General features: G+C 34.6%; 1 protein-coding gene across 9 annotated transcripts in view; it reads right to left on the bottom strand.

The window, feature by feature from the left end:
• The window catches only part of INPP4B (inositol polyphosphate-4-phosphatase type II B), a 753,803-nt gene that overhangs the window by 353,988 nt on the left and 372,143 nt on the right, over positions 1-27,672 (bottom strand). For all 9 annotated transcript variants that reach the window (XM_042983845.1, XM_007091777.3, XM_042983843.1 and 6 more), the window contains 2 exons: positions 11,031-11,238; positions 8,773-8,817 (listed from right to left, as the gene is read on the bottom strand). In XM_042983845.1, the coding sequence (XP_042839779.1) occupies positions 8,773-8,817; positions 11,031-11,121 (136 nt within the window). In that variant the 5' untranslated portion in view covers positions 11,122-11,238. The remainder of the gene's footprint in view (positions 1-8,772; positions 8,818-11,030; positions 11,239-27,672) is intronic.

Raw genomic sequence — 27,672 nt, 5'->3', positions numbered from 1 at the left:
GGATCCTGACACTGTCACTCAATTTCCATAAGATCTTTGGGAAGTTGACCATTGGGAATTTTTGATGTTTTATCTCTTAAGTGAACATAATGGGAGAGCATGCTCTGCACTCAGACTCCTGGGTTCAAATCTTGGGCCCATACTTTACCTGTTCATGTCTAAGTTTCTTTTCCTGTAAAACAATATGACTAACTAATAAGGGAGCAATTATTCCACAGTTAAGTTGCGAAAATGAGGGTGCCTGGGTGGCTCAGTCAGTTGAGTATCCAACTCATGATTTTGGCTCAAGTCATAATCTTATGGTTCGTGAGATCGAACCACACATCCATCGGCTCTGAGCTGACAGCTCAGAGCCTGCTTGGGATTCTCTCTCTCCCTCTTTCTCTGCACCTACACTGCTTACTCTCACTCTGTCTCTCAAAATAAACAAATAAACATTTTAAATAAATAAATTAATTGTGAAACGGAAAGTAATTAATTTATGTAAATGACTTACGAGGAAGAATGGTTAACAGATAAGCACTCAATAAATGTTTGTTGTTTTTAGTGTTACCTTGTAGAGTTGTGGTGAGGAAAACATGGCATTCTGTTTGTAAAGAGGTAAGTACCATTTCATAGTATCTTAAATATCATGGATTCTCAAAGAATGGTATCTACCACTGTGCTATTTCTGTAATCCCAGCACTTTGCACAATGCCTTGTCTTTAGAAGGTACCCCCCCAAATTATTGTTGAGTGGAAAGCAATGTTTTTTAAGGGAAATATCACATTGTAAGAATCAAGATAGTGGTGATCTGTGTTTAATGAAGCAACAAAAAAGGATGAGCAGAGACCTGATCTAATTCTTAGCAGGTGCTTCTTTTTTTGCTTCAAGATGATCTTACAGCTTATAGGAAGTAATATTTTTATCAACAGATTAAATACAAAAAATATACCTCTGTGCTTGGTATTCCCTTTAGCTGGAGCAGCATACCATGTAGAGGGTAAAAAGATACTAAAGAAGATAGTCTAAAACCTTCCATTTTTCCACTGGAGCTTTAAAGAAAAAAAGTCAGAGCTTTATAATCATTTATAGAACAAAGACCAGCAGGAATGTAGAAGTGTAAACACAGAAAGGAGCTAGCAAGTTTAGCCTCCTAAGGTTTTTTTTTTTTTTCTTTTAGAGAAACATACGAAACAATTCTTGATTTACAGCAATTCATAAAGTATGAATGGACCTGACGTGCAGGTTAATGAAGGCCCTAGCAAGCTATAAAAGCTGTGTCTATAAAGAAATGAGACTGTTTTTTATGCAGCTTGTCAGTCTGAGCACATTTTAATACACATTTCAAATTCTGAACACAGAAAACTGATCACATAATTTACACGACTTTGTGTTTTTTGCTTGCTGTTTGTTTTTTTTGTTTGTTTTGTTTTGTTTTTTTTTTTTGTTTTTGCTAACCAGGCTATTAGAAATATAGTGGCTCTGAGTGTTGTATATAAGTGACAAATCACTGAATCCTACTACTGAAATCAATCATGCACTGTATGTTAACTAAAAATTTAAATACAATTTTAAAAAAGATAAAATACAACCATAAAAAAAGATATATAATTACTTTATATATAAAATCCAAAATCTGTACACATAACCTAATATATGATCCAATAGAAGAACAAAGTATTTAGATTCATCACCTTCCTGGACAAAGCCTTAGCAACAAAATAGGATAACCTCTTTTTGAAAGCCACTCTGATATTTGAAGTAACCTACCTAAGGACATCTTGTCACTTTGCCATAATATAATGTTGTCATAAAATTGAATTTTAATTACTGAATTCTAGAATGGTACACCTCACTTACCTAGTATAGTGGGTTGCATATGCACAAGACTGTTTTTATTTTAATATATTTTAATAAATTATTTTAATTTATTTTAAATTTATATTTTTTAATAAAAAATTTTATTTTCCTGTCACCATAGAAAAAATAGTCTCTACAAGTGGTAAACTTCAATTTCTCTATTTAGTCACATTATGTATGGCAGAACTGGCATGGCTTCCAGAGTGAATGTGAAGTTAAAACACTTGGAATCATTGAGTTTTCTATACATACAACTATTCCAAAGGACCAAGAAATAGAGGAATGGAGAACCCAATTTGAGAACACATTTTCCACTTTCTCTTCCAGGAAGACAAGATGGCTGGCCTTTCTATATGTAGCTTGGTATCTAATGATAAATGAGTATTTATTATGTGCTTTGGTATGTGTGTGTTCTGGAGTTGAAGTCTTTATCTTATTCCAAGCACCAAGTGTATGCTTATGATGCTCTCCTGGTCTAGAATGTGATTCCCCTTTCCTCTTCCTATTTTTAATCCTACAGTCTTCCTTCAAAAATTGACTTTATTTAGTTTTCCTTGCAAAGTCTTTTTTGACTACTCCTCTCTGCACTCATTTGATTCTTTACACAATCTTTTATATTCTTAGAGATCCTAAAAAATCACTGAGCTTTAATTTTTTTGATGTTTATCTTATTTTTTAGAGAGAGAGAGAGAAAGAGAAAGACAGAGTGTGAGTGGGGAAGAGGTAGAGAGGAATAGAGAGACACAGATATGAAGCAGGCTCCAGGCTCTGAACTGTCAGTGCAGAGCCTGACGTGGAGCTTGAACTCATGGACCACAAGATCATGACCTGAGCAGAAGCCGGATGCTTAACCAACTGAGCCACCCAGGTGCCCCCAAAATTGCTAAGGTTTTAAAGGTCTTTTAATGATTTCAGGAGTCTTAGTTTGACCTAATTATACTATGAGCTAATTGAAAGCAAAGAACAGATTTTTACCACTCCAGATATGCCCCTTTTCTTGTTTAGCTTATTCAGGTTATTCATTTTAAAAAATGACACCACCTGATTGTGCCACTTATATGAGCACATTGCAGAGATTTGGAAAGCTGTAAGAAAGTATAACAAAGGAAGTAAAATCCTACTAATATGTCATAACCATGATTAAAGATACTCATACTTATTCTTCCAATCTTATTCTTTCATACATACAAAGAGAGTTAAATAAGTAAGGGTCATGTTGTATATGTAGTTTGTTATTCTGTTTTGGCAACATTTATATTCCCTTGTTTGATGAAATATCCTTTTAACAGATGATTTTTTATGACTGTATAGTATTCCATCTTAAGACTATATGTTTTACTATAAAAATTAAACAACACATGCTGATCGACTCTGCATTGAGAATAAAATACAATGGTCTGCACTTTCCTTCATCCATCCTGAATTTGAGGTATTAGGATAAAAGTCAAGAAATGAGATGATAAAATGGACATAAAAAGAGTTAACTGTCTGAAAATGTATTATGATATATGACTACATTGCAGAGATAACAGATGTATTTCTACATTGCCTATTACTGATTTTTATTTATGCTAATTTTCATTATATTACCATAGAAGTTATAGCAGTTGCTATAAGACTTCTCAATTTTAGAGAAAACTAAAAAATAAAGTAAGGCTATGTTAAATAATTTGATCCTTGGATTCGTCTTATTTTATACACTAATAAAACCTACATGGGAAGAGTTGATACATTTTCTTTCAAGAGGGAAAAGTCTCTGGAAAAAAATTATCCCATAATTTTATATATAGATTCTTAAAAGATAAAACAGCTTCACAAAAGGCAAAGGATTAACAATCTGTTAGCTTTGAATCCTATCTCTCCCTGTCTCTTGCTCACTAGAGGCTCAACCCAATCATGAGGGCTGATACTATTACCCAGGGGTTATGGAGTAAGAGACACTAGAAGAGGCTATGGGACCAGGATGAGTATTTCTTCTGTCTCACAATTGTCATACTCTGACCCTAGCATTCTGGTCATCTAACAGGTGGTCGTCAGTATTCTGCCATTGCTGCTGAGGCTTTGTTTACTTCAAGACCAGATCAGCTCATAACTTGGTTTCATTCCTGATCAAACCAGCAACCCAACTCACTACCCTTGAAACCCAGTATTCCCATTCTTATGACCCTTTACCTGCTGCATAAATATTTACTATAGCCAGGGTCTCCTGCTCAGAAAGTTACCTGGATCTTATATTCAGTATAGACACTTTCCAAACAAGTACCCACATCCCAAATCCCTTTGGATACACAGAATCCTTCTTTGACTTTTATATCTAAAATAGTCCCTCCATTCCGCAAGTCAATTACCTCTCCCCCAGACATATTCTATATAGTTGTTCTATTTACTGTATACATAGAACTTAACACTACCTGAAATTATTTACTTACAAGTTTGCTATGCTCCCAATACAAAATGGATGAAAGAATGATTTGTATTGTTAGAGCTTTCACTCCAGCATCCGTATCTTTACATTCCTATCATAATTGACACCGAGGTTGTTGCCATGCCTAAAACGTGTCTTTCAATGTGCCCTATATCTGGTCATTGGCCTCCATTAGGTATCAGGCACCAAGGTATAAATGAATATAACTTCACAGTGTCAAATAAAGAAGGAGTACATGCACACACACACACATGCCATCTCATGCTATTAATATATATTAATGTATATCAAAATATGTAGTATAAATTAGTGCCTATTGTTTTGGATTTATGATATGTAGTATCCACATAAAAATATGAAAACATACTCATAAGTATTCTATTGACTTTGGATCTAGTAAATGAAAATATATAAACATTACGAGCATAATTAAGAGCATAAACTTAATAAATAGTTAATAGAAAGTTCCTTTATGTCTCAGGCAAGATTAGTCTTCTCTCTATATTTTCCACAATGGTTTCAAAAGAAATGCACCCAGATTTTAAGAAATGATCTCTCTCATGGGGCGCCTGGGTGGCTCAGTCGGTTAAGTGGCTGACTTTGGCTCAGGTCATGATCTCCCGGTCCTTGAGTTCGAGCCCCACATCGGGCTCTGTGCTGACAGCTCAGAGCCTGGAGCCTGTTTCAGATTCTGTGTCTCCCTCTCTCTGACCCTCCCCCGTTCATGCTTTGTCTCTCTCTGTCTCAAAAATAAATAAACATTAAAAAAAATATTAAAAAAAGAAATGACCTCTCTTCTTAAATGCTAACCTAAGCACAAAAATAAAAATAAAAATTTGTTTAAAAATTAAAAAAAATTATTAAACTTTAAGAAAATCTTTATTCTCTTCAGTTTTTCATTATTTCTCTTTGTGGAAATAAAAAGGAATCAAGACACTTAAAAGAAACAATGATAAAAACACGGATGCAGACTTTCAGTTGTAAGGGATGAGTTATATAATTTAGATTCAATAAACCAGTACAAGTATAGTTGGTAATGGTCTTGAGATACTCATTTTTCAGTAAATGCTGATCTTGTGCTACCAAGACATTTTTAACCAATTAGTTTGCTCAATTGACTAAGAATCTCCTACCTCATTTACTTGAATAAAGATGTAGAGAACTTCAGCAAGATATAATGATTTCATAATGGCGTACAGACAAGGCAGAAACAATCCTTAATGGAAAATAACTTATACAAAGCATTATGACACCTAGCAAAATTAGTATAGCTATTTCCCCAATTTAAAGGCAAGGCTATTGGAATTTTCAATTTATTTGAATACTTTAGTAAAGAATCAGGAATCAAATATCAAAAACTTCATTGAAAAATTAGGTGGAAAAAAAGCCTCTTGCTTTATTTCTTTTTTTTTTAAAGACTGTTTTTTGTATTAAAATGCGTTGCTTTTTTACTAAATATGCATTCTTAAATAATGATAAAACTATTTAGGAAATGATTATTCTTTCATTATTAATTATGAAGTTAACTAGTTAGCAGGTGAAGTGTTAAAGAATTTGTGGGATTTAAAAAAACTAAAAAAAAAAAAAAAAGCCAAAATATATAGTAAAGCCTATACGGATTTAATTATAATGTCCTAGAAAGAGTAGTTTTTAAAAGTGGTTTTTTTCTTTTTTCTTTTTTTTTTTTTAAATAGTACAATTGAGGGCTTTCATGTGCTCAAAAGCATAACAAATAGTTTGGGGAATATATCTTCCAGGATCAACAACACAATTTCCTGAAGACTCTCAATAACCTTATTTACTTGTAAGGCATTTTTTTGCCACATGATAAAATCAAATGATCTGTTGTTAAGAATTCTAGTGTGTCTTTTAAGTAAATATGAAAAAATAAAATTGAAGTTTTTTTTAGTGGGAGGAATATTATTATGAATAAATTCTCACAGCTGCTCATCTCTTAGATCTATGATACAAAGACAGAAAAATAGGTGACAACAGCATTGCTACTGAATTTGGGCTTTCAAAACAAAAAAAATATACCGAGGTCTTTGAACAAGACAGATAACTTTATTTGAAATAGAAGAGACATATTTGGCCCAGGCATCCTGTCTCTTGAAACTTGGTCTCCATGTTTGACTAACAGCCTCTCCTACAATTGTCTCTGCCTCCTTCAGATTTCACAAGATGAAAATAAGAAGGATTTATCTGTATCTTTAAATACACTAAATTAGGGGTGCCTGGGCAGCTCAGTCGGTGAAGCTTCCAACTTCAGCTCCAACTTGCTGTTTGTGGGTTCAAACCCCACATTGGGCTCTGAGCTGAAACTGCAGAGCCTGCTTGGAATTGTCTCTCTCACCTTTTCTCTCTCTGCCCCTCCCCCACTTCTGTGCACACACTCTCTCCCCAAAAAATAAATAAACAAATAAAAGTAATGGCCTCAACATTACTTCTAAAAATAATAATCAAGAAATAAATACATTAAGTTATTTTCTAACACATCTTAACTCTTTGAAATCCTACTAAAAAAAGTTAAAAAAATGAATTTCTTCTCTTAAAAATGAAAGATGAATAGATAAAGGCTCAAGTAGCAAGAGTTACAGTGAGTCAAGAGGTACCTAGGCTTATTTTGCTACTCAGCTCCTTTTCCGATACAAGTTCTTTCTAAACCTGACACTATCAGAGAACTCTCTAGAAAAAAGAAAAAAAAAAAGTATAACTTTTTGGGTGTTACCACAGAAGTTTCTTGAGTTTTCACATTTCTGTTTCTCAATACCTGGGAAAATAAAAAACTAGAATCCTTAACTTACAGCACCTTTTAGCTACATTTGTAACAAAAATGAAATGTTTAAGAAATGAATTATACCAAAATCCAGAACACTCACAATACTAAATGCTTGTGAGGATGAGGAGTAACAGAAACACTTAGGCATTGTTGGCAGGAATGCACAATAATATAGCCACTTTGCAAGACAGTTTGGCAATTTCTTATAAAACTAAACATACTCTTGCCAAATAACAATATGTTCCCTCCTATTTACCCAAAGGCATTGAAAACTTACGTCCTCATAAAAACTTGCATACAGCTTTATCCATAATTGTCAAAACTTGAAAGTGACCAAGAAATCCCTTAGTAAGTGAGTCGACATATGAACTGTGGTATATCCAAACATTGGAATGATATTTAGTGCTAAAAAATGAGCTATCAAGCCATGAAAAGACCTAGAGGGAACTTAAATGAATATTACTAAGTGAAAGAAGCTAGTATGAAAGGGTTACATACTGCATGATTCTAACTATATGACATTCTGGAAAAGATAAAACTAGGGAGACAGTAAAAAAATATCAGTAGTTGCCGCAGATTAGGTGAGAGAGGGATGAATAGACTGAGCACACAGGATTTTTAGGGTAATGAAGATATTCTGTTTGATACTTTAATGATCAATATATGTCATTATATATTATTCAAATGCATAGAATATAACAAAACCAAGAATGAACCCAAATGTAAACTATGGACTTAGAGTGGTAATGATTTATCAGTGTAAATTCAACAATTGCAATGAATGTAAAATCTCTGTAGTTTCTGTTCAATTTTGCTGTGAACCTAAAAATGCTCTAAAAATAAGCTCTATTAAAGAGAAAAACAAACAAAATTAAATATATATATTTTTATGTATATTATAAATATATTTATATATTATATATTTTATATATATTATAAATATAATTATTATATATTTATATATTATATATATTTAATATATATTAATATATTTTATATATATTATAAATATATATATATATATACACACACACACAATGTTATCTCAGTAAGTTATACTTCAAAATGTAATGTTTTGAGCAAAGGATATAAATTTGAAACCTATTTCATTAATGAAAATATATAATCCTGGAATAATTGAGACTTCAAACCACTAAAAACTACTATAGATAATAAATGTATATATTTCAATTTTTCCATACATTTATAAAACATGTATATTAATAAAGGTTTACCTATCTTGTCTCTGTATATGAAATTGAACACATGTATGTGTGATTCTATAAAACCTCATCACAAATACAATGTAAAGATATCAGTGAGCTTACAAAATATTTCAGAACCATAAGCTCAGATTCTTTACTTATAAATTGGGGAAAGTAACACCATATAGAATGAACTCCCCCCCCCCAGCTTTGTTATTACTTTTTAAACTGAAGTACAACAAAAACAACTTGTATTAGTTTCACGTGTAGAATATAATAATTCAACAATTTCATAGCATTTCTCAGTGCCCATCATGATAACTGTACTTTTAATCTCCTTTACCTATTTCACCCATCCTGCCATCTACCTCAAAGTAACACCCTAAAGAGTGAAATTTCTTTTATAGAACAATGTTTGTAAAAGTTTGTAAATTATATAATGATATAAGCAACCTAAGGCTGTATGCTATATATGCAATTACTATTATATTTATCAGTATAAGTAAGATAGAATTCCTTACCAAGGATGAATTCCAACTGTGGTTCATTTGGAGTCTTCTGAATACCTAACAATAATGGGTAAGAATTCAGATTAAAGATATTTAACTCATTATCAAAGATATATAAATACATATTACAGTGCTTCACCCTACCCAGGATGTATAAATATATTATTTGGCAGAACAAATTAACTCAGTTAATTGTCCAGACTGATAAGCCATCAGTTCTCAGGGCAGGACATAATATTTGTAGCAGAACTAAATGTGACTAAAGACTTGACTGATCTCCTTAGCTCTAAGGCTCTAAAGAAACTCAAAAAATATTGTTTTTGTAAGCTTTGCAATTTAAAATGTATTTTTTCATTGTTAGTTTCTTTTAGATGAATGTAGACAGAGGCAAAACTTTCAAAAAAGATGACCTCACCCAAGTACTCTCCTATATAGATTTTTCTTTCAAACCATTCCAGCCTGCTGTAAAGAGTAAGTTATTAATTAAAGAGATATCTCTTGTAAGGTTATGAAGGACATTATGGTGGTGGTTATTCTGTCAACTTATAGATAGCTCAAATCAATGTCCTGATAAATGTTTCTATTCCTTTTTATCATGATTTTTAAGAAATCTAACAACATGGCTTAGAATGAAGTGGAGGGAATGTCTGAGAACAAAAGTAAGGAAATGGGAACATGTAAGGGTTAGAAGGCAGCGAGATCCGACTGGAAGGTGATAATGTGGTATAATGTGATAACATGGATAACCGACGACCACGCACAGCTTGGGTCTTTTTAAAAAAGACTGGATGAGGACTTGGATACCACTTATTACAACTCATGGGTTGCCAAAGAAGTGAAACTAAAATTAATGAAAAAGTAAACTATTTGGTAATAAATGTAAGAATCATTTTCTTATTTATTTCTAAATCTAAATAAATGTAAAATCATTTTCTTATTTATTTCTACTGGTGCATTTACCAAATACAATTTAAATTTAATAATATTGGATCACTAATATATTGTTAGTACCATTTCTTTGTATAAAATCTATTTGTTTTTTATTTACAGGGTTAACTTTTTTCTTCTTTCTTTTTGCTTAGTAGCCATTTATTTTTTCTCCTGTTGACATTTCACAATACTATGATTAAAAATATCAGACTTTCCAGAGGGATGAGACTTGTAATCATTGGGTAGATCTCTGTTCATTTCAAATAATATAGATTTTTTTAAAGACTATTAGTAACTGCTGTAAGCTTTGACAAACAAATTTCTAGAAAACATATTCAACGAATACTGTTTTCTTTAGATTATTTTTTATGTTTTTAAATGTTTATTATTCATTTTTGAGAGAAAGCATGTATGCACACATGTGCACCAGTGGGGGAGGAGCAGAGAAAGAGAGGGAAAGAGAGAACCCCAGGCTGGCTTCACTCTGTCAGCACGGAGCCCAATGTGGAGATCAAACATATGAAACTTGAGATCATGACCTCAGCCAAAAATCAAGAGTTGGACGCTTAACTGACTGAGACACCCAAGCTACCCTTTAAAGTTTATTTTTATGGTGTAAATTAAATACTCTCATTTAATTAGACATATATTTGAAAGCGATAAATAAATGGCCAACAGGACTCTTGAAAAGAAAAGGCACAATTCATGCTAAACAATAAAACCTAAACTCTACAATTTGAAGCATAATAGAAAACATACAATTCTTCCAATGATTTTAATGACTTGAGTAGCACAAATAACAACTGTAATGTCTAAATGCAAATCTTGGCCACATCTCCATATTTGCTCTATTTACGTGACTTAGTGTTCTTGAGTATAGCAGTGACAATCTACCTGTCTAGGGTAACCATTATGTCCTAATGCTTTCAACTTAAATGACTTTGATTTTAAAGAGAACGTTTCTGTATTCTAAAAAATAATTCCACATGAGATTACATAAATGCTAAAGAGGAGGTGTACTTAAAAAGTATTTATTAGTGTCTTAAAAAAGTATTTATTAATGTCTTAATATACATTCAAGAACTTTGATTCTACTATTTGATATTTCATAGACTATATTTCATAGTCCATTTCACAGACTATCATCTGTCTCACTCAAGATAAAGGATCAGAATCACATCACAGACTCACTAGGACAAAATAAATGGTGCAAACAAAAAAATAGTTAATTTCATGCCATTTGTTAGAACCCAGGTTTCTGTGAATACATATGAATGTATGCTTAGTTGACTCAATTTACATTTTCAGAGAATTACAGAGAGGGGAACACATATACTTACTTGTGAACTGGAAGTCCCCAGTATCATTTGCCTGGGGTGTGGGAAGAAAGTGCTGGCCTTCTTCTGATGCTCCTTCCTCTTTGATTTCCATGATCAACCTTCACAGTTGTTTAGTCCTCTAAATTTTCACGTCCAAATGTCACTGCCAGTGATTCCTGGTTTAATATAGATGTATCTTCACACTAAAGGCCTGATATCCTCTGAAATTCTGCATTTAGGAAACAGCAACAGCAAAAATTTTAGTTACTTCAGAGTTCAGTATAAAGCTAAGAATTGAAGGTAGGTAGAAACTACAACTTCCTGCCTATCTCACCTTTATTTTCAAGATCTATCCATCTAATTTATGCCTCATGAACTCTAAGTTAAGTGGGTATTCTCTATGCAATTATTTTATGTTCATAAGAGGGATTTCTAAATCCTGAAATGTGTATTCTTCTCTTCTAGGTCATTCTGTAAAACAGTAGATAGCAATAGGGGCTGCTGCTAACCTAATATGCATCTAATTTAGCAGCAAGAGCATCTTGTCAAGGCATTAGCATGTTTTGCTAAGGTGAATATTACTATCATTCCTTCCATTAGATCTACCCTTTACGCTCATCTCTCCATCCACCTTTGTTAGAACATTATTCATGAGCACGTAAAGACAATTTGGCATGGCACTCTTCTTCCAGTATGAGCCAAGAGCCAACAAGTAGTACAAGGGAGTTTCCAACCTCATCATTACCCATGGAGTCTTGCTTCTCTGCCTGATAAAGTTTTAATGGTTAATGATCAGGGTCTATGGTGAAAAGAATGAATAATAACTCTACAAAGCTAAAGCTCAAGGGGAAATGAAAGTAACGACAAAATCATGAAAATCAGCATGGGGGAAAGAAAACCTTTCCAAGAATTTAATACCCTATTATGCAAATAGCCACAAATAGTTTCAAATTCATTCTGATATTTAGCCTGATATACATGACCAAGAATGAATTAGGGAAAAAAAATCAATGTTGTTTTAAATCAAGTTACCACCTGAATTAAAATGTATAAAAAATCTTTAAATGTCTGTCCAATGTTGTTTAAAGCGATAGTGGCAATCAAGTTTGGTTTAGAATAATGATTTCGTCTCCAACTTCACAAATCCACAGCCTTAGTCTTTGTTGTTTTAACAAAACAGTTTCATTTGTAATTCAGCTCTGGTTTTTAAAGATCATCTGGTAAAAATTAAATTCTGAAAGCATCTTGAATCTTTAAAAAATATTCTAATAAAGTTGTATATAAGTACGCATTGGTTCCTCAGGATACAACCAGGAATGAAGGCCAGGAGTAAAGGGCAATTGCACTATCAATTAGACCAAATTCTTCAAGTTAAAAATTATATTTTGAATTAAGATAGTGCTTTCTATTTTTTTAACTATTTAAATTTAGATGTCTCTTCTGATAAGGACACACATATATTCATTGGACCACATTCTATCATGAACCTATGACAATTTCATTAGCATGAGTGGGGTCATATCTGTGGAAGACTACCATGCATGTGGGACTTGGGTACAAGAACTTTGTTAACTTCACTGTAGTTCTTCACCAAAAACTCAACCTCTAATCTTGATCAGCTGTCGTAAAAATTAAAGAGGAGGCCTAAATAAGCAATATGGATAAATCTTAACAAACTAACAACTCAGCACACTAACAGTGAATAATTAATAAAATAAATGTCAACTCTGAGTGTGGGTGAATGTGTACCTTTGGGTGAGTGGAGAAGACTGAAGAGGCCTATAAATATTACTAATATGGTCCCATTTTAGGCATATCACCCATTCAAAACTTAAAAATAAATTCAATTTCAAGAGAATAAAGTCAAATACATAAGACAAAGATCATATAACAACCTCTTATGACTCTATTCATTTTTATTCTATCTTGTTTCATTTGAGGAGAAATTTCAGATTTGATACCTATTAACAAGGCATATGCCTCAGAAGGAATCAGTTATATTAATAGAAAAGCTCTAGAAAACCACTACATTTTCTAGCTGGTAAATACAGCATTTACCTATGGTTATGGTTAAATATAGTAGTTCCTTTTCTGTGTCTATTGGAAATTTTTTGGTTTGGAGATCATGCACAAGAATAGATTTAAATTTTTACATACCACAAATATATTTTAAAAAGTCAGCTAGAGATACTAAACCTAATTCTCAGAGCAGAAAGAAGCGACATTAAATGTACCTATTGTAAGAGAGTGACCTAACTATATTTGATTTTTAGAAAGTTTACTGGGTGTCAAAGTAGAGAACATACTAGAAGTTGACAACTTAATAAAGAAACTAACTTGTTTGGAGGTTATTTTAATATTCAAGGAAAATTAAATAATAAAGAGGATCTAAGTCAAAACAGAAGCAGATGACTAGAGAAGAGAATCTGGATTCCAAAACAAGTTATTAAATGGGGTAAAGGGCCATTTATTAAATGCAGTTACCTAGACTTAATGATGGAATTAGCTGCAATTTAGAATCGAGATAATGAAAGTCAGGAATTTCAGGTGAAAGTCAGTAAATATGGACCACTAAACTATCTGGAATATAAAGAAAGAGGGATTTTAGTCAAGGATGATGAGTTTAGTTCTAACCATGTTGTTTTTGAAATGTCTTCAAATATTCAGAAACAGTTAAACACATGGGTCTAGATTTCAGGAGAGATACTAAGGCTGGAAAAGTATTTTTTTGTAAATCATTGGCTAATGGTTGAAGTCAAAGTCAAATGAAGTCATTGAAACCAAGTACATGTAGTGAAAAAAAAAGGATGACTAAAGACTGAACTGTAAGGCACAAAACCATTCAGGGGAGCAAGAAGAGAATTTAGCCGGCAAAAGCACTGACAGTGATAGGAGGAGCAGCAGAGAAGAACAACTGAGGGAACAATGTCATCACTCTACTTACTGGATGTTTCTCAAGTAAACAAGGTCATTAAGTTAAAAGATGACTTTACAAGGCTGAGTAGCTCCCACCCCTTTCCAACCAGAGAGCCTGTTTGAGAAATTGAGGCTAGCCTCCAGTGGCGCCCTCTCCTTCTGCCAAGGCAAGGGAGCTAAGAGTGTCTTCTGATGACAACTCCTGGGAGCTTTGAAGACTTGTGGTACTCAGCTCAGAGGCAGACAGAGATCACCCCCATCACAAAGCCAGTACCACTTGTGGAGTGTTCCAGTGCTGCACAGAGACAAGAGGATTAATTCATAGACAAGGCTGAGGGTAGCTCCAGTTCTTCTCCACCAGAAAGCCTGTTTGGGAAACTGAAAGTCCCTCCCCCTACTGCCTAGGCAAGGGAGCTGAGATATACTGAGGAGAGTGTTTTCCAGCTCCATCTCACCTGATGGGCTGGCAACCCCAGGAAACTGAGAGGTGGGCAGGCAAATCTAGTGGCCATGTTTAATCAGGAAACTTAGAGTGGGGGTTGTCTTGAGTTAATACAACAAACAAAAAGCTTTATGGCTAGAGCAGCTTCTCCCACTGCTCCAGGGCAGAGAATCTAATTTGTAACCTCCTCATCCCTGAATACTTTCATCCTGCCCAACCAAGGAACCTAACCAGAGCATATAGAAAGCTGCACAGCCTATTCAACAGCCCTACATTCGTGGCATTGGCATTTGAACAGAGAGCACAGCCTGTGACTCCCCACATCTGCAGAGCAAAACCAATTACCTCACCCAACCAGGGAATTCGGTGCACACTCTGGTTTGATTAAAGTCACCAAATAACAAACTGTACAGGTCCTGAGTCCCATCCTACTGTTCTGCAAGGACAGGGAAATTAATTCATAGCTCTATTACCAAATACTGTACCCAGTCCTGATCATCTAGTAAGCCTCATCAGAGAATCTGGGCAAGCATAGAGCCCATCCTATAGCTTCACTAGGGTAGGGAACCAGGCCCATAAAACTATTTAACTGTTCTCAGCCAGTGGCACAACTCCCACTCCCTGCCATCCCTTTAGACCTGGAACAGCAGCCTTGCTCAAAAATAGGCCATAGTGACAGGCCCCACCTGCTCAAGGACATTATCAGATACACACCCAGAAACCCAAACTTAGCTGACTATTGAAGAGCTGTCTCTACCAAAGAAAACTTGTAAAGTCTAGAAAAGGAGGGCATTACTCAAACAGGTAGAATTAATAAGGACACAAGGATACACACACACACACACACACACACACACATCAGGCAAATATGACACCAAAGGAAATTAATAAAGTTCTAATAACTGACACTAAATATATGGAGATCTGTGAGCTGTCAAAGAATTCAGAATTATCTAAGGAAGTTTAGTGAATTACAAGAAAACAGACATATAACTAAATAAAATTAGGAAAACAATGCATGAACAAAACAAGAAGTTTGATAAGGAAATAGAAACCATCAAAAAGCAATAAAATAGAAATCTAGAGTTGAAAAATATAATAACTGAACTGAAGAACTCAGTAGAGAGTTTTAAAAGAAGACTTCACCATTGGGGGGGGGGGTGGGGAATCACTCACCTGAACAATAAGACATTGAAAATTACCGAGTCAGAGGAGGAAAAAGGAAAAAAAAAAAGAATGAAAAAGGGTGAAGAAAGCTTGCAGAAATTATAATACAAAATGAAAAGAAATTATAATACAAAATGAAAATATTTGCATTATGAGAATGCCAGAAAGAAAAGAGAAAGAAAAATGGACAGAAAGTATATTTAAAGTAGCAAGGGTTGAAAAAAAAATCCCTGAACCTGGAGAGATAAATGGACACATAGATCCATGAGGCTCAAAAGATCCTAAAGAGCTGAATTTAAATAGGGCTACACTGAGATACTGACTATATAATTAAATAGTCAGAAGTGAAAAACAATGGAAGAATTTTAAGAGCAGCAAGAGAAAAGAGAGAAGTTACATACAAGGGAACCCCTAAAGACTATAAGCAGATTTCTCAACAGAAATTTTTCAGGCCAGGAGAGAATGTGATGATATATTCAAAATTTTGAAAGGAAATAACTGTTAACCAAGAATTCTCTACCTAGTGAAGTTGTCCTTCAGAAACAAAGGAAGGAAAAATACTTTTTTTTTATTTTCAATTAAATTTTCAATCTTAAATTGAAGATTAAGGAGAAAAAGATATTATTGTTGGGGCAAGAAAAAAATCTAGATGATATAATCTGCTATAATGGGAGGAAGTTGGGGGTGAAGAGAAAATGAGGTATGATCTGAAAAGCATTAACAGAAATTTGAGGAGATTCTGCCCAATGGCCTTATTTTTATCCATTCATGAAAAAAGTATATTTAAGAACAATGGAGTATAAAAGATTTATCAACCTGACTTCAAAAGCACAGTACATAAAGGAAATATTAATAAATTTGACTACACTAAAATTAAAAAAAATATTCTGTAAGTACAAGATACCACAAAAACTGAAGTAACAAATTATACACTAGAAATATATTTGTAACAGAAATTTCAGCTCCAGTTTAGGATATACAAAAATGCAAAGACTATTACTCCCACTATAAACTCAAGAAAATGCTGAATATATCAAACCATAAACATTTCTTTAATCTGAGAACAGAAGTCTCAGAGGAATCAACTAGCCTGAAACCTAAGAAAAGGCAAATGCCTTCATGGAAAAGAGCTTCCCTCCACGGAAGGAAGAGATGTCAGGCCTCATATAAGCTGGTAATAATAATTCAGCCAAAAATATTCAATGACTTACTGAAGGTCAAGGGGGACTAGTATGAAAGTACAGAGCTACTGAAAGGCCTAAGCTCAAAAGTAGGCTGCATTCGCTAACAGACTTTTCTTCATCCTCACAGAGGCTCATGAGGAAGATTGGGAAGAAAGTGGGAATCTGGAGAAAGTGTCCTTTGGTGATTCAACCCTATGGGAGGGGAGTAGCCATCACTAAAGACACACCACTTGGATCCTCTTCCCTATAGAACAAAAACTGCAGACTCTATTGTCTTCAGGGCATAGATGGAGACTCATTGCAACTAGAAGATAGAAATAAGAGAGGTACAGAGAAGCTTCCTGGGATCAGATCATTAGAGATTCTCTGATCCTCTATTGCTAAGAGAAGGACAGGACCACTGAAAAGCCTCATCCTCAAGACCCAAGAATATAGATTTTGCCTAAGATCGAGGTTAAAAATAGGACAACAGAAAATGTCCCTACTCCTACAGGTCCAGTAAATAGTAGGAAACTATTAACAGCAGCCTACCACTGGAGGAGGCATAAAAACATGAACAGTAAACCTCTCTTTGGTAGAAGCTCCCCAAAAAAGCCTTAAGCGGAGAGTAGAGAACAGTCTCCAGACACCCAAACCCCACTATGAGTAGAAATGAATGTTAGAGTTATTTGAAACTGGTGATGCACTCAAGGCAGCCATAGTAACAACAAAACTCAAACCCAGATCTGTTACTGACTAGATTGACTCAATTTAAAGGTGTAGTAGGAAAAGAGGAATGCCCACTTCCAGGCATAGGTACTATTTTTGTTATATTCTACTATCCTACACACTACACAAAGAAGATGAAGACTAAGATGAACAGTCAAGAGAAAAGAGGGGAAAAAAGCAGTTAAGAGAACCAGGTTAATATAAGACCCAAATGTTGGACCTGTTAGAAACAAAATATACTTAAGACTCTAATGGAAAATGTGGATGACTTGCATGACCAGATGGAGATTTTTAGCAGAGATAGAAACTATTGGAAATGACCAAATACAAATCCTAGGAATGTAAAACACAGTAAGAGAGGAAGAATGCCTTTGACAAGATCATTAATAGTTATGATACCATCAATGAAGTAATCAGTGAACTTGAAGATAAGCTAATAGAAATTACCCAAACTGAAACACAAAGAAAAAAAGAAAAAAAAAGACACAAAGAAAAATGAAAATGCATACGAGAGCATTCAAAAGCTGTGACACAATACCAAATTAAATATATGTGTTATTTGAATCTCAGAAGAAAGAAAAAGACAGAATAGATATTTGAAGAGATAATGGCCTAAGATTTTCCAAAAATATTAAATTTCAAAACACCAATCCAAGAAGCTCAGAAAACACCAGAGAAATGACATGTACACAAATATACCATAAACAAACAAGCAAATCAAACAAACGATAAACTTCTATGTATATCACAGTCAGGCTTTTGAAAAACGAAGATAAGGAGAAAAAATTTAAGGTGACCAAAGCAAAAAAAAAAAAAAAAAAAAAGCAAATTACATATAGAGTAACAAAAGTAAGAAAATATTTTGGACTTCTTGTTTAAAAGTATGTAAGTGACATCTTTAAAGCACTGAAATAAGAAAAACATCAACCCAGGATTTTATACAAAGTAGAAATAACTTGTAAAAATTAAGAGACACAAAGACTTTTATCCAGACAAATAAAAACTGACAAATTCATTATCAGCAGATTTGCACTGCAAGAAATATTAAAGGAAGTTTTTCAAGTATGACATAACAGAAAGATACTTGAATCCACAAAAGAAATGGAGAATGCTATAAGCGATATAAAAGAAAGTAAATATTAATTTAATCTTTTCTTGTTTGTAGTGACTATAAAAGATAATTGCCTAAGGCAGGGTTTGGCACACTTCTATTAAAGACAGATAGTAAATATTTTAGGCTTTTTGGACTATACGGTTTCTGTCACAACCATTCAACTCTGCTGTGGTAGTATATAAGCAACCATTGGCAATACATAAACAAATAGGCATGGTTGTGTTACAATAATATTCTATTTGTAAAACCAATTAATATTCAGGATTTGGCCTGAAGGCCAGAGTTTGCCAACCACTGGCCTAAAGTAAAAATAGTAGTGATGTATTATATACTGATAGCATATATAAAAGTGTAACATATAACATCAATAGCAAGAAGGGTGACAGGGATGAATGGGGAGTTATTGTTGTTTAGTTCTTACACTAAAAGTATAGTATACAATTATATCACTAAAATCTTGAAGGTAGATTGTAATTAAAATGTTTATGACAATTTGGGGAGTAATTACTAATAACTTTTAAAAATAAGTATAAATAATAACCCAATAGTGAAGGTAAAATGGAATAACAAAACATACAAAATAAATTTTAAAGCAGAGGAAAAGAACAAGACAGATGGAATATATAGAAGACAAGTAGCAAAATGTTTTTAATCCAACCATGTCAATAATCACATTAAATGCAAGCTACACACACACACACACACACACCAATTAAAAGACAGAGAAGATTATCAGCTTGAAAGACCTGACTATATGCTTCATAGTTATAATGAAATATAATGACACAGTTAAGTTAAAAGTAAAAAGACTGAAAAGACTGAAACAATTATATCATGGAAACATTAATCAAAGGAAAATTGCAGTGACTATTGGTATCAGATAAAATAGATTTCATATAACACACATTAGTATTATATAAGGATAAAATTGTAATTCACCAAGAAAATGTAACTATCTTGAAGGTAAATGGGCCTAACAATAGAGCTTTATAATACATGAAGCAAAAACTTAAAGAACTGAAAAAGAAACAGACAAATCCACAGTGATATAGAGACCTCAACATTCCACTCTCTACAACAGATCAAAGAAGTATATAAAACATCAGAGAGGATACAGAATACTTAAATAACACTACTAACAACTTGACCTCATTGGTATTAATTAGACTTCATCCAACAACAGAATACATATTTTGTTTCAAAGTACACATGGAATGCTTACTAAGATTATATTCTTGGTTATAAAACAAACCTTAATAAACTAAAATAAAAATGTGTGTATTTGTACATTTAAATCAGAATAAAATCACTATGCTACATATAAAAATGTGCTTAAAGGGAAAGTTATATTATTAAATGCTTATATTTAGAATACAAGTTCTCAAATCCATGATTTAAACTGAAAAGCAATTCTACTTATAAGCTTCTATTTTAGAAAAATTATTGAAAATGCATACCAGAAGATAATGGAAGGAATGTTCATAATAAATCAGCTTCAATAAAAAAAATATGGAAACAGGCTAAAGGCCTGTCACTAAGAAAGTAGACAAATATATTGTAGCCTATTCATTCTATATAAAATGAATCTTCATATATCAACATTGATTAACTTCATAAAGTACAGAGGAGAAAGAGTGAGGAGGGACAGGAAGACAGAGGGAGGGATATGATGGCACTTATAGAAAATTTAACAACATGTAAAATAGTACTCTAGTTCTATATTGTGTAGGTGTACATACATATGAAGTCCAACCACAGAGAAATGCATGATAAACACTTAAATCAGAATAATTATGATATTTGGGGAACAAGTGTGAGGGATATGATCAGGAAGGGGAACACAAAAAACTTCAAATGCACAGGGAAAGTTTTGTTTATTACACTGAGTAAGTACAAAATGTCTCTATATTTTTCATTATACCTTTGGTACATCCTAAACACTCATTATACATTTAATTAACTAAAAAGGCAAAGTCATATGTTGAGAGAAAATGGGGAAGAAGTTGGGTAGGAGGCTGGAGAAGAAAAGTGGAGTTCTGAGCTAGCCTTTAAGAGTACCCGATGAGGGAACAACTGGAGGCAGTTTTATGGGGCCAGCTGGGCCTGGAGACCACAGATTTATAGATATATGTGTGTGGCTTTCTCCAACAGTGCTCAGCAGTCTTGTGGAGAAGGATAGTTTCATTGACAGTGTAGGGGTTTTGCCTCCTGATGCAGTGAGAGAATAGTGAAGCTAAGACTGTAATAATACAAATGTGACCAAACATCTTTTTTAGGTTGGATTGGGAACTCATTAAAGGGGAAAGATGTAACATATTGGCAGATGAGAGAATAATTCAGTTCTGAGTAATGAGAAGTTCAAGGTATTGCCATGGATATAAGTAGATGGCTGAAATGGCATGGTATTATTGGTCACTAGGGCTAGTAAGAAAAAGACACTGTGCATCAAGGATGTTCAATGGGTTATTCCCATGGAAACTGGAATCTCCCAGGAGGATAACAGGCAGGACGTGTTCCCATAGAGAAGTCTGAAGAAAGCAGAAGTTTCACCAATGAACATGACAAATAGGGGTGGAGGAGTGGTATAGCCAGACTTCAGCAATCTTACATGAGGTCCTAACAGCTTAAGGGGACTCTTGTGACTACTAAGAAAATAGTAGCCCAGCCTTCAGTCTCTGTGGTTTGTGGCCTGTCTGTATTAGAGTAGGCAACTAGGAAGCAGAAAACCCCAGAAACCAAGTTTTCATTAAGACAAAAAGACAAAGAAAACATTTTCTGAAGAGGTAGAAGGCTAAATAAACTGTTTTCTATAGGAATAGAAGACCCTAAGGACATTATATAACATTTTTAAAAGTGAGAAGATCAGGGGAAGATTGAGTCATTTGCCCATAGCAAAATGAGGATGACACAAGGGGCAAGGATACAGGACAGGAGGTGCTTGTGGTTTAGGTGCTATCCCAGGATGACAGGAATATAAGGCATCATATGATGGGCTGTGCCTGGGTTCTAACCAGAAGGGCATACCTGTGGTTAAAGATATTCCCTAGCCTGTTCAGGCTGAGGTCCGGGCAGGGAGTGTTGGAGGCTCACTGACACTATGTACCTGTGGCTTTTGTTCAGCTTTCCAAACAGTGCTTTGATATAAGATGTTGAATAAATGATTAATTCCTATCCATTTCAAAAATAAACAGAATAGCAAGTCTCTGTTATGGTGATTGTATAGCCCTTCAGTAGCCAACCCACTAAACTTGTTCACTTCATATCAGTATCCTGAAACTTCTAACACCAGGACATTCTGATAAACCAGATATAATTCACAATGCCAAATCACTTGAAAACCGTCTAAAACCCTGCAATTTACAAGAGGGAATATGGATGGACAGGGCTTGTAAGGATCAGCCAAATGCTATATAATGTCAAGAAGACATAAAAACAGGAATATTATTTACCTCTGCATTCTCTGTTTCTTTTTCCTCATGGCAAATGTCAGGGTACTTTGAAAGCTATCATCTTCATAGGATAATTATATTCAAAGTTCTGCAACTAGGCCCCTATTCTCAGTAACAGGGATTTATTCTTATTTATATCATTGGAAAGTAATAGAAGAATTAAAAAAAAAACAGTTTCAGGAAAAAGATTCTTTTTGAGGAAAATGGCATAAATTGGCAAATTTGATATTTTACCTGAAAAAAAAAATCAGGCATGTATTTAAGGTCAAGACCTTCCTTGCCTCTCATGAGGCCCCTGACCAGGCAGAGCATAATTCCTGACAGAGCAATGAATTAAGATTCTAGGGCAACATTTCTGCCCAAGCAACCAACAGTGTCAGGAGACAATTGAATTCTTTAAATTGTCAGTATGGTTTTGCTACCAATATTAAATTCAATGTGAGCCCCTTTGTCACAAGAAGAATAAGGATGAGAGTTGTCAAGGCTCCAGATTGATCAAAAGCCCAGCTTCCAGGCTTTACCACAAGGAAGCAGCACTGACATGAGACAGACAGAAGACCCATGGATTTAGCAAGACCAAACAGCAACAGTCTTTTAAGGCTTTGCCACTCAAAACACGATCCCTAGACCAGCAGTATGAGTCACCTGGAAGCCTGTTAGAAATGCAAAACCTTGAGCCAGACCCCAGATCTTCTAAATTAGACACTGCATTATGGCATAGAGCATTTCTACCTACATTCAAGCATGAGAAGCACCATTTTAAGAATAGAAGCCCAGATTCCATTCCCATAAACTGGGAGAAGTGAATACGGAATTCTGCCAAATAAAAAGCCAATATGGGCTAAAGGCCCATGTCACTTAATCAGACTTTCTAGACAGATGCCAAGAGCTGTTATGGATCCTGGCCTGGGCTTCAGTCTCTCTAGCCACTGACTTATGACCTACATATACTACTCTCATTTCTACCCAGAATTTTATAATCTGGGTTGTCTGTCTGAGGCCCTTGACACCCACCTCCTTTTTACTCATCTATTTGTTGGCCTCTTTGTATTGAACTTTTTCCAGTGACTAACCCTAACCCAGATGTGATCCTTTCCTCATTCTTTCTTCCTTTTACTTTTGCATTCTCCAGACTTAGCTGTGCTGCCTGACTCTTGGCAGGGTCAGGCCCAACACACCTCTATTGAATACTTGGCTAAACAGACCCAGGTCACTGTATGCCACACTTTGGAGAATGTTGGAGGTTGGCCAGGACATGTATATGGCAGCTCATAATAAGAACTAGTGTCTTGATGTCATCAAAATCAGGATCATCTAGAGTCCAGCAACTTACTGAACACATCTGGACTGGGGTTTTAGAATACACAGTGGTTCAAACTATAGTGACACATGGAAACAGGAAGGAGGGGAAAGGGTGTAATAAAATATAAGTGACCGGCATGGTACTCTTCCTTTTCCTCCTTGTAAATAACAAACCAAAGGAGGGTCTACTAATATCCACTTCACGGAGTCTCTCCACTACTGCTTTTGAAATTCATTTTATCCAAAAGCAACCACAATTTTCTGAGTACTTATGTGACTTTTCTGAATATTATGTGCCATGTGCCATGTCCTATATTATTACATCATATGCATAACATTAATCTTTATAACAAATTTAAGATGTAACTCCAGCTTTACAGGTGAAAAACTGAAGCTTAAAAAGTAATTTGTTCCACTTAGTAACTGGAGAAACAAGGAAGTTAATGTGAGTTTCTAATTCTTCTCTGTATTCTACCTGCTATCGCTTTTCAACTTTACCATACAAAAATCTTCAAATGTTTACCATCTCTTAAAAAATATACTAGGGCAGATAGGTAGGGAGAAAGGAAGAAGGGCTAGGAAACATTTATTTTATTTATCTTTTTATTTATATTATTTTCCTTCCTAAAAATAGAAATCTCTGGGAAACCTATAACATATCAACACAGCATTTAAAGCCTAAGCACCAGAACCCCCAGGAAAGAGAAAAAACCAACCAACCAAACAAAAAAAACCCATCATGGTAGATATTTTTATACCTCTATTTATAACATTCCGTCTTCTTGAGACAGACTCATCCCTATCACTTCTACTGGGTCCTGATGAGAATATACTTTCAGTGGACAAACAACCATGAAAAAGAATCAATAGCAACAATTCTAAATAATTGAAGTTTAAAAATAGAATCTGATGATGGAACATATCCAATTCTACAGACCCACCATTCTGGATACTTAACAAAGGGGTAAAATTTCCTCCTTTTGCTTCTTTGAAACATAGGACTGCCTTCTGGAGACTGCAATCTCAGTCAAGAAATAGACCCAAGTCACAATGAGTATTAACTGAATATTCCTTGAAACTAGCAAAATCTTGATGTTCACAAAGAGCACAGAGCAACAACTCAGAGCAAAGAACTCAGTTCAGCAAGCAGAGGGATTGTATCTTTGGTTCATTGTAAATCAAAGGTCAGTCTACTGCTCGTTAGTCGCAAATTACGATAAGAACAATGTTGATCTCCACTGTGTATAAAGTAAAAGAGGCTCTGTCAATCCCTGTGACAAGGCCCTTTAATCCTGAGAACTCTGTAGTCTTTGTGCCAGCACTAGGCCAGATCTGAACCATAATTTACATAGTTTTAACAGTGACCTGACATCCTGAGAGGGAGGACTTGGACCACCTTTAGGAATATGGTCAGTAGGCCATCTGATTTGCTAGATTTTGCTCCGTGTCTGTCATAAAAATGAAAGCATCCTGAAGAACTACAAAGTGAAGATATGAGAAAATGCTCGATTTAATCTGAATCATCTCTTTGTGACAGGTTGGTTACAGATGTCTACCCATAATCCCTCATTAAAATAATACAATAAGGGGTATCTGGGTGGCTCAGTCAGTTGAGTGCCCGACTTTTGATTTCAGCTCAGGTCAGGATCCCAGGATCATGGGATCAAGTCCCAAGTTGGGCTCCATACTGAGTATGGAACATGCTTAAAGTATTCTCTCTCTCTTTCTCCCTCTTTCTTCTGCCCCTCTCCCCTACCCACACACACACTCTCTCTAAAACAAAATAATAATTTAAAAAATTCTATAATAAAATGTTCTAACAGAATATAGACTTAAAAAGACTTAAAGAAACCAGCAGTTGTCTCATTTAAGTGATGGGAACACTGAGGCATAGAAATGAGGTGGGAGAGCTCCATGTGCACAGGTGGCTAGTAGCCATGCTGAACTAGAGAGAAGGTCTTTTGTCTGAGGTAAGCTTTTTACCCTTCTCTTCAGGGTGTGACACTCGTGGTTGCTTCCCACCTATTACACAAAGAACAGGAATTTTCATTGGATATTCCCAAAAAGACAGAAATGTCATGAAAATTTTTTCTTCTATAAACACATCATGTGACACATTGATTCTGCCTACTTGACAAAAACTTGTAAAACCTGGTCTCAAGCCCCAAAGGCACTTAAAAAAAAATTGCTAGCACCCAGAAAAGATTTAAAGAAATAACACAACAGAGTTATGTAACAGTTCACTAGATGCTTGGGTATTTTTTAATGTCCTTCTCTGTCATCTGGAAGACCAAATAAAGGATAGGAGTTTATTGTCTGCACTTAAGATGACAGGTTTTTTCCCCTGATACTTTTATTCAGCAAATTTCATATTTCAAATATAATGACTCCTAGCAGCCCATCTCAAGCCTATCTTAAGAAGCAGAGATGTTCAGAAAGAATTTTAATTTGGCTGGAGGTTGATTCTTTTTTTTTTTTCCCACATGTACTAAAGAAGACTCGAGGAAGTGCTGTCTCAGCAACATCAAATGTCTCAAATCCTTATGAACACTGTCACACACAAACACCCAAGGCCAGTTAAATACCAAGTGCTCAAGCAAAACTAAAACTGAAACTTTGATTATAACCGTAGGACATTTCTAATGTAGACATCAGAAGTTATTAATTCACAGAACTGACTGAATTCCTTATGATGATACATTTCAAGTTCCAATTAGTATTGACTAAATTATCTATAGTTTCTGATGATTAATTGCTTATTTTCTTTTGAAATTTGAAATTTCAAAGAAAGACAGATAATGAATTTAATTAAAATTTTATCTTCTGCTTTTTATTATAACAGGCAAGAATAAATGTATAGATGTGATTATTATAATTTCACTTTAGCTCTCCAGAGAAGTTCATAGAGTGCCTGAGGTTATCTACAAAGAATATAATATGGCATAACTAAGTTTTCTTATCCATACTGCCTACTGCATACAGATAATGAGTCTTAATTCTTTTACTACGAGCAGGTCCTTTACTCTCCAATATGTACAAAATCACACATTCCACCTTAAAACTCAATAAAACTGCACTACAATAAAAGTAAGAGCAAGCAATAGGTGATAAAAAAAAAAGAAGAAGAAATAATTCAACTGCTAAACTTGAATCGGACAGAAGACCTATAAAAATAATGAGGCTGAGCAGTGAGGTTCAAGCCACTGTTCTACCTGCAAACTCATCTAGCATTTCTCTAGTGCATCTTCTGGAAATGAAGAAAATCATGGAGTGATTTGACAAGTCCCCTTAGTAGTATGGGTTAATCTTCTGTGATCAGCTAGAATATATTAAGGATTTCCACTGAGACAATATGATATTCTAGTTCAAACTTTATGTGAAATGTATGTCATTAATTTATGCCAGAACACTGAATAAAACAACATCCGTAGACTTTCCTTCTTCCTTTCCCATCTTCTCAATCTTGGCTGAAGTCCTCCAACTTTTAAGATTGCTCTTATCCCATAGGTAAGGAGAAGTAAGGACAGGAAATACCATAGTCATAAATCCATATGACATGTATTTCTTGAGCATCTACTATATGGGATGCAGTGTGTGAATAGAAATGTACCCTTTTATATCCTGTCCTTGAGAAAGTACTAGTTTCAGTCCTTAAATAGAACAACCAACATAATACCCACCCCCACACCTTTCTCTCACTCCTGCTTCTATCCCCTTGCCCCATTTCCACACCTCCCTGCCTCCAATGCAAACACATTTTAGCACTTAACATTCCCTGACGCTTTTCCTCTTAGCAAAATATTCTGAGAATTTCTTCACTCCCTAATCCTTTGTCAGAAAAGTTAATAAATGTGTCTTTGTTTGGCTATTTCTTGTTGTGTTTCGGGAGTCTTTTTTTATAATTTAACTCTATGTTAGTCTGGTAAACACATTGGAATTCTCTCACATGACACTTCTTATTACAGTAATTTGGCATGAGAGAAGTTATATAGGAATGTGGTTAAGAAACCTATGATGGATCCAGACTGCCAAGGCTCTGCCAATTACTCTGGGACCTTGGGCAGTTTACTTAACTGTACTATCCTAGTTTCCTCAACATAAATTGGTAGAATGGCAATGCCTGCCTGATTAATTGTAGAGAGAATTAAACAAATATATGCAAAGTTTTTAGGTATTTCATTTTTAGCAAAGGTGAACCAATGTAACAAAACACAGTATCTCCACTGATTGGAAGTAAACACAAAAAGTGAGCTACCTGATGATTTAAAAAAATAAACAACAGCAGGAAAATTGTGACAAGGAGCTAAACATGGAGAAACATACACATAAGGGTGAATTTTTCTTTCCCTATTTTCCTTGTGCTTTTGACCTGAAGGTAGTC

Source organism: Panthera tigris, chromosome B1 (assembly GCF_018350195.1).
Source record: "Panthera tigris isolate Pti1 chromosome B1, P.tigris_Pti1_mat1.1, whole genome shotgun sequence".
Lineage (NCBI taxonomy): Eukaryota > Metazoa > Chordata > Mammalia > Carnivora > Felidae > Panthera > Panthera tigris.
The sequence above is the reverse complement of the archived record's forward strand: the minus strand, read 5'-3'. Positions and strand labels throughout refer to the sequence as shown.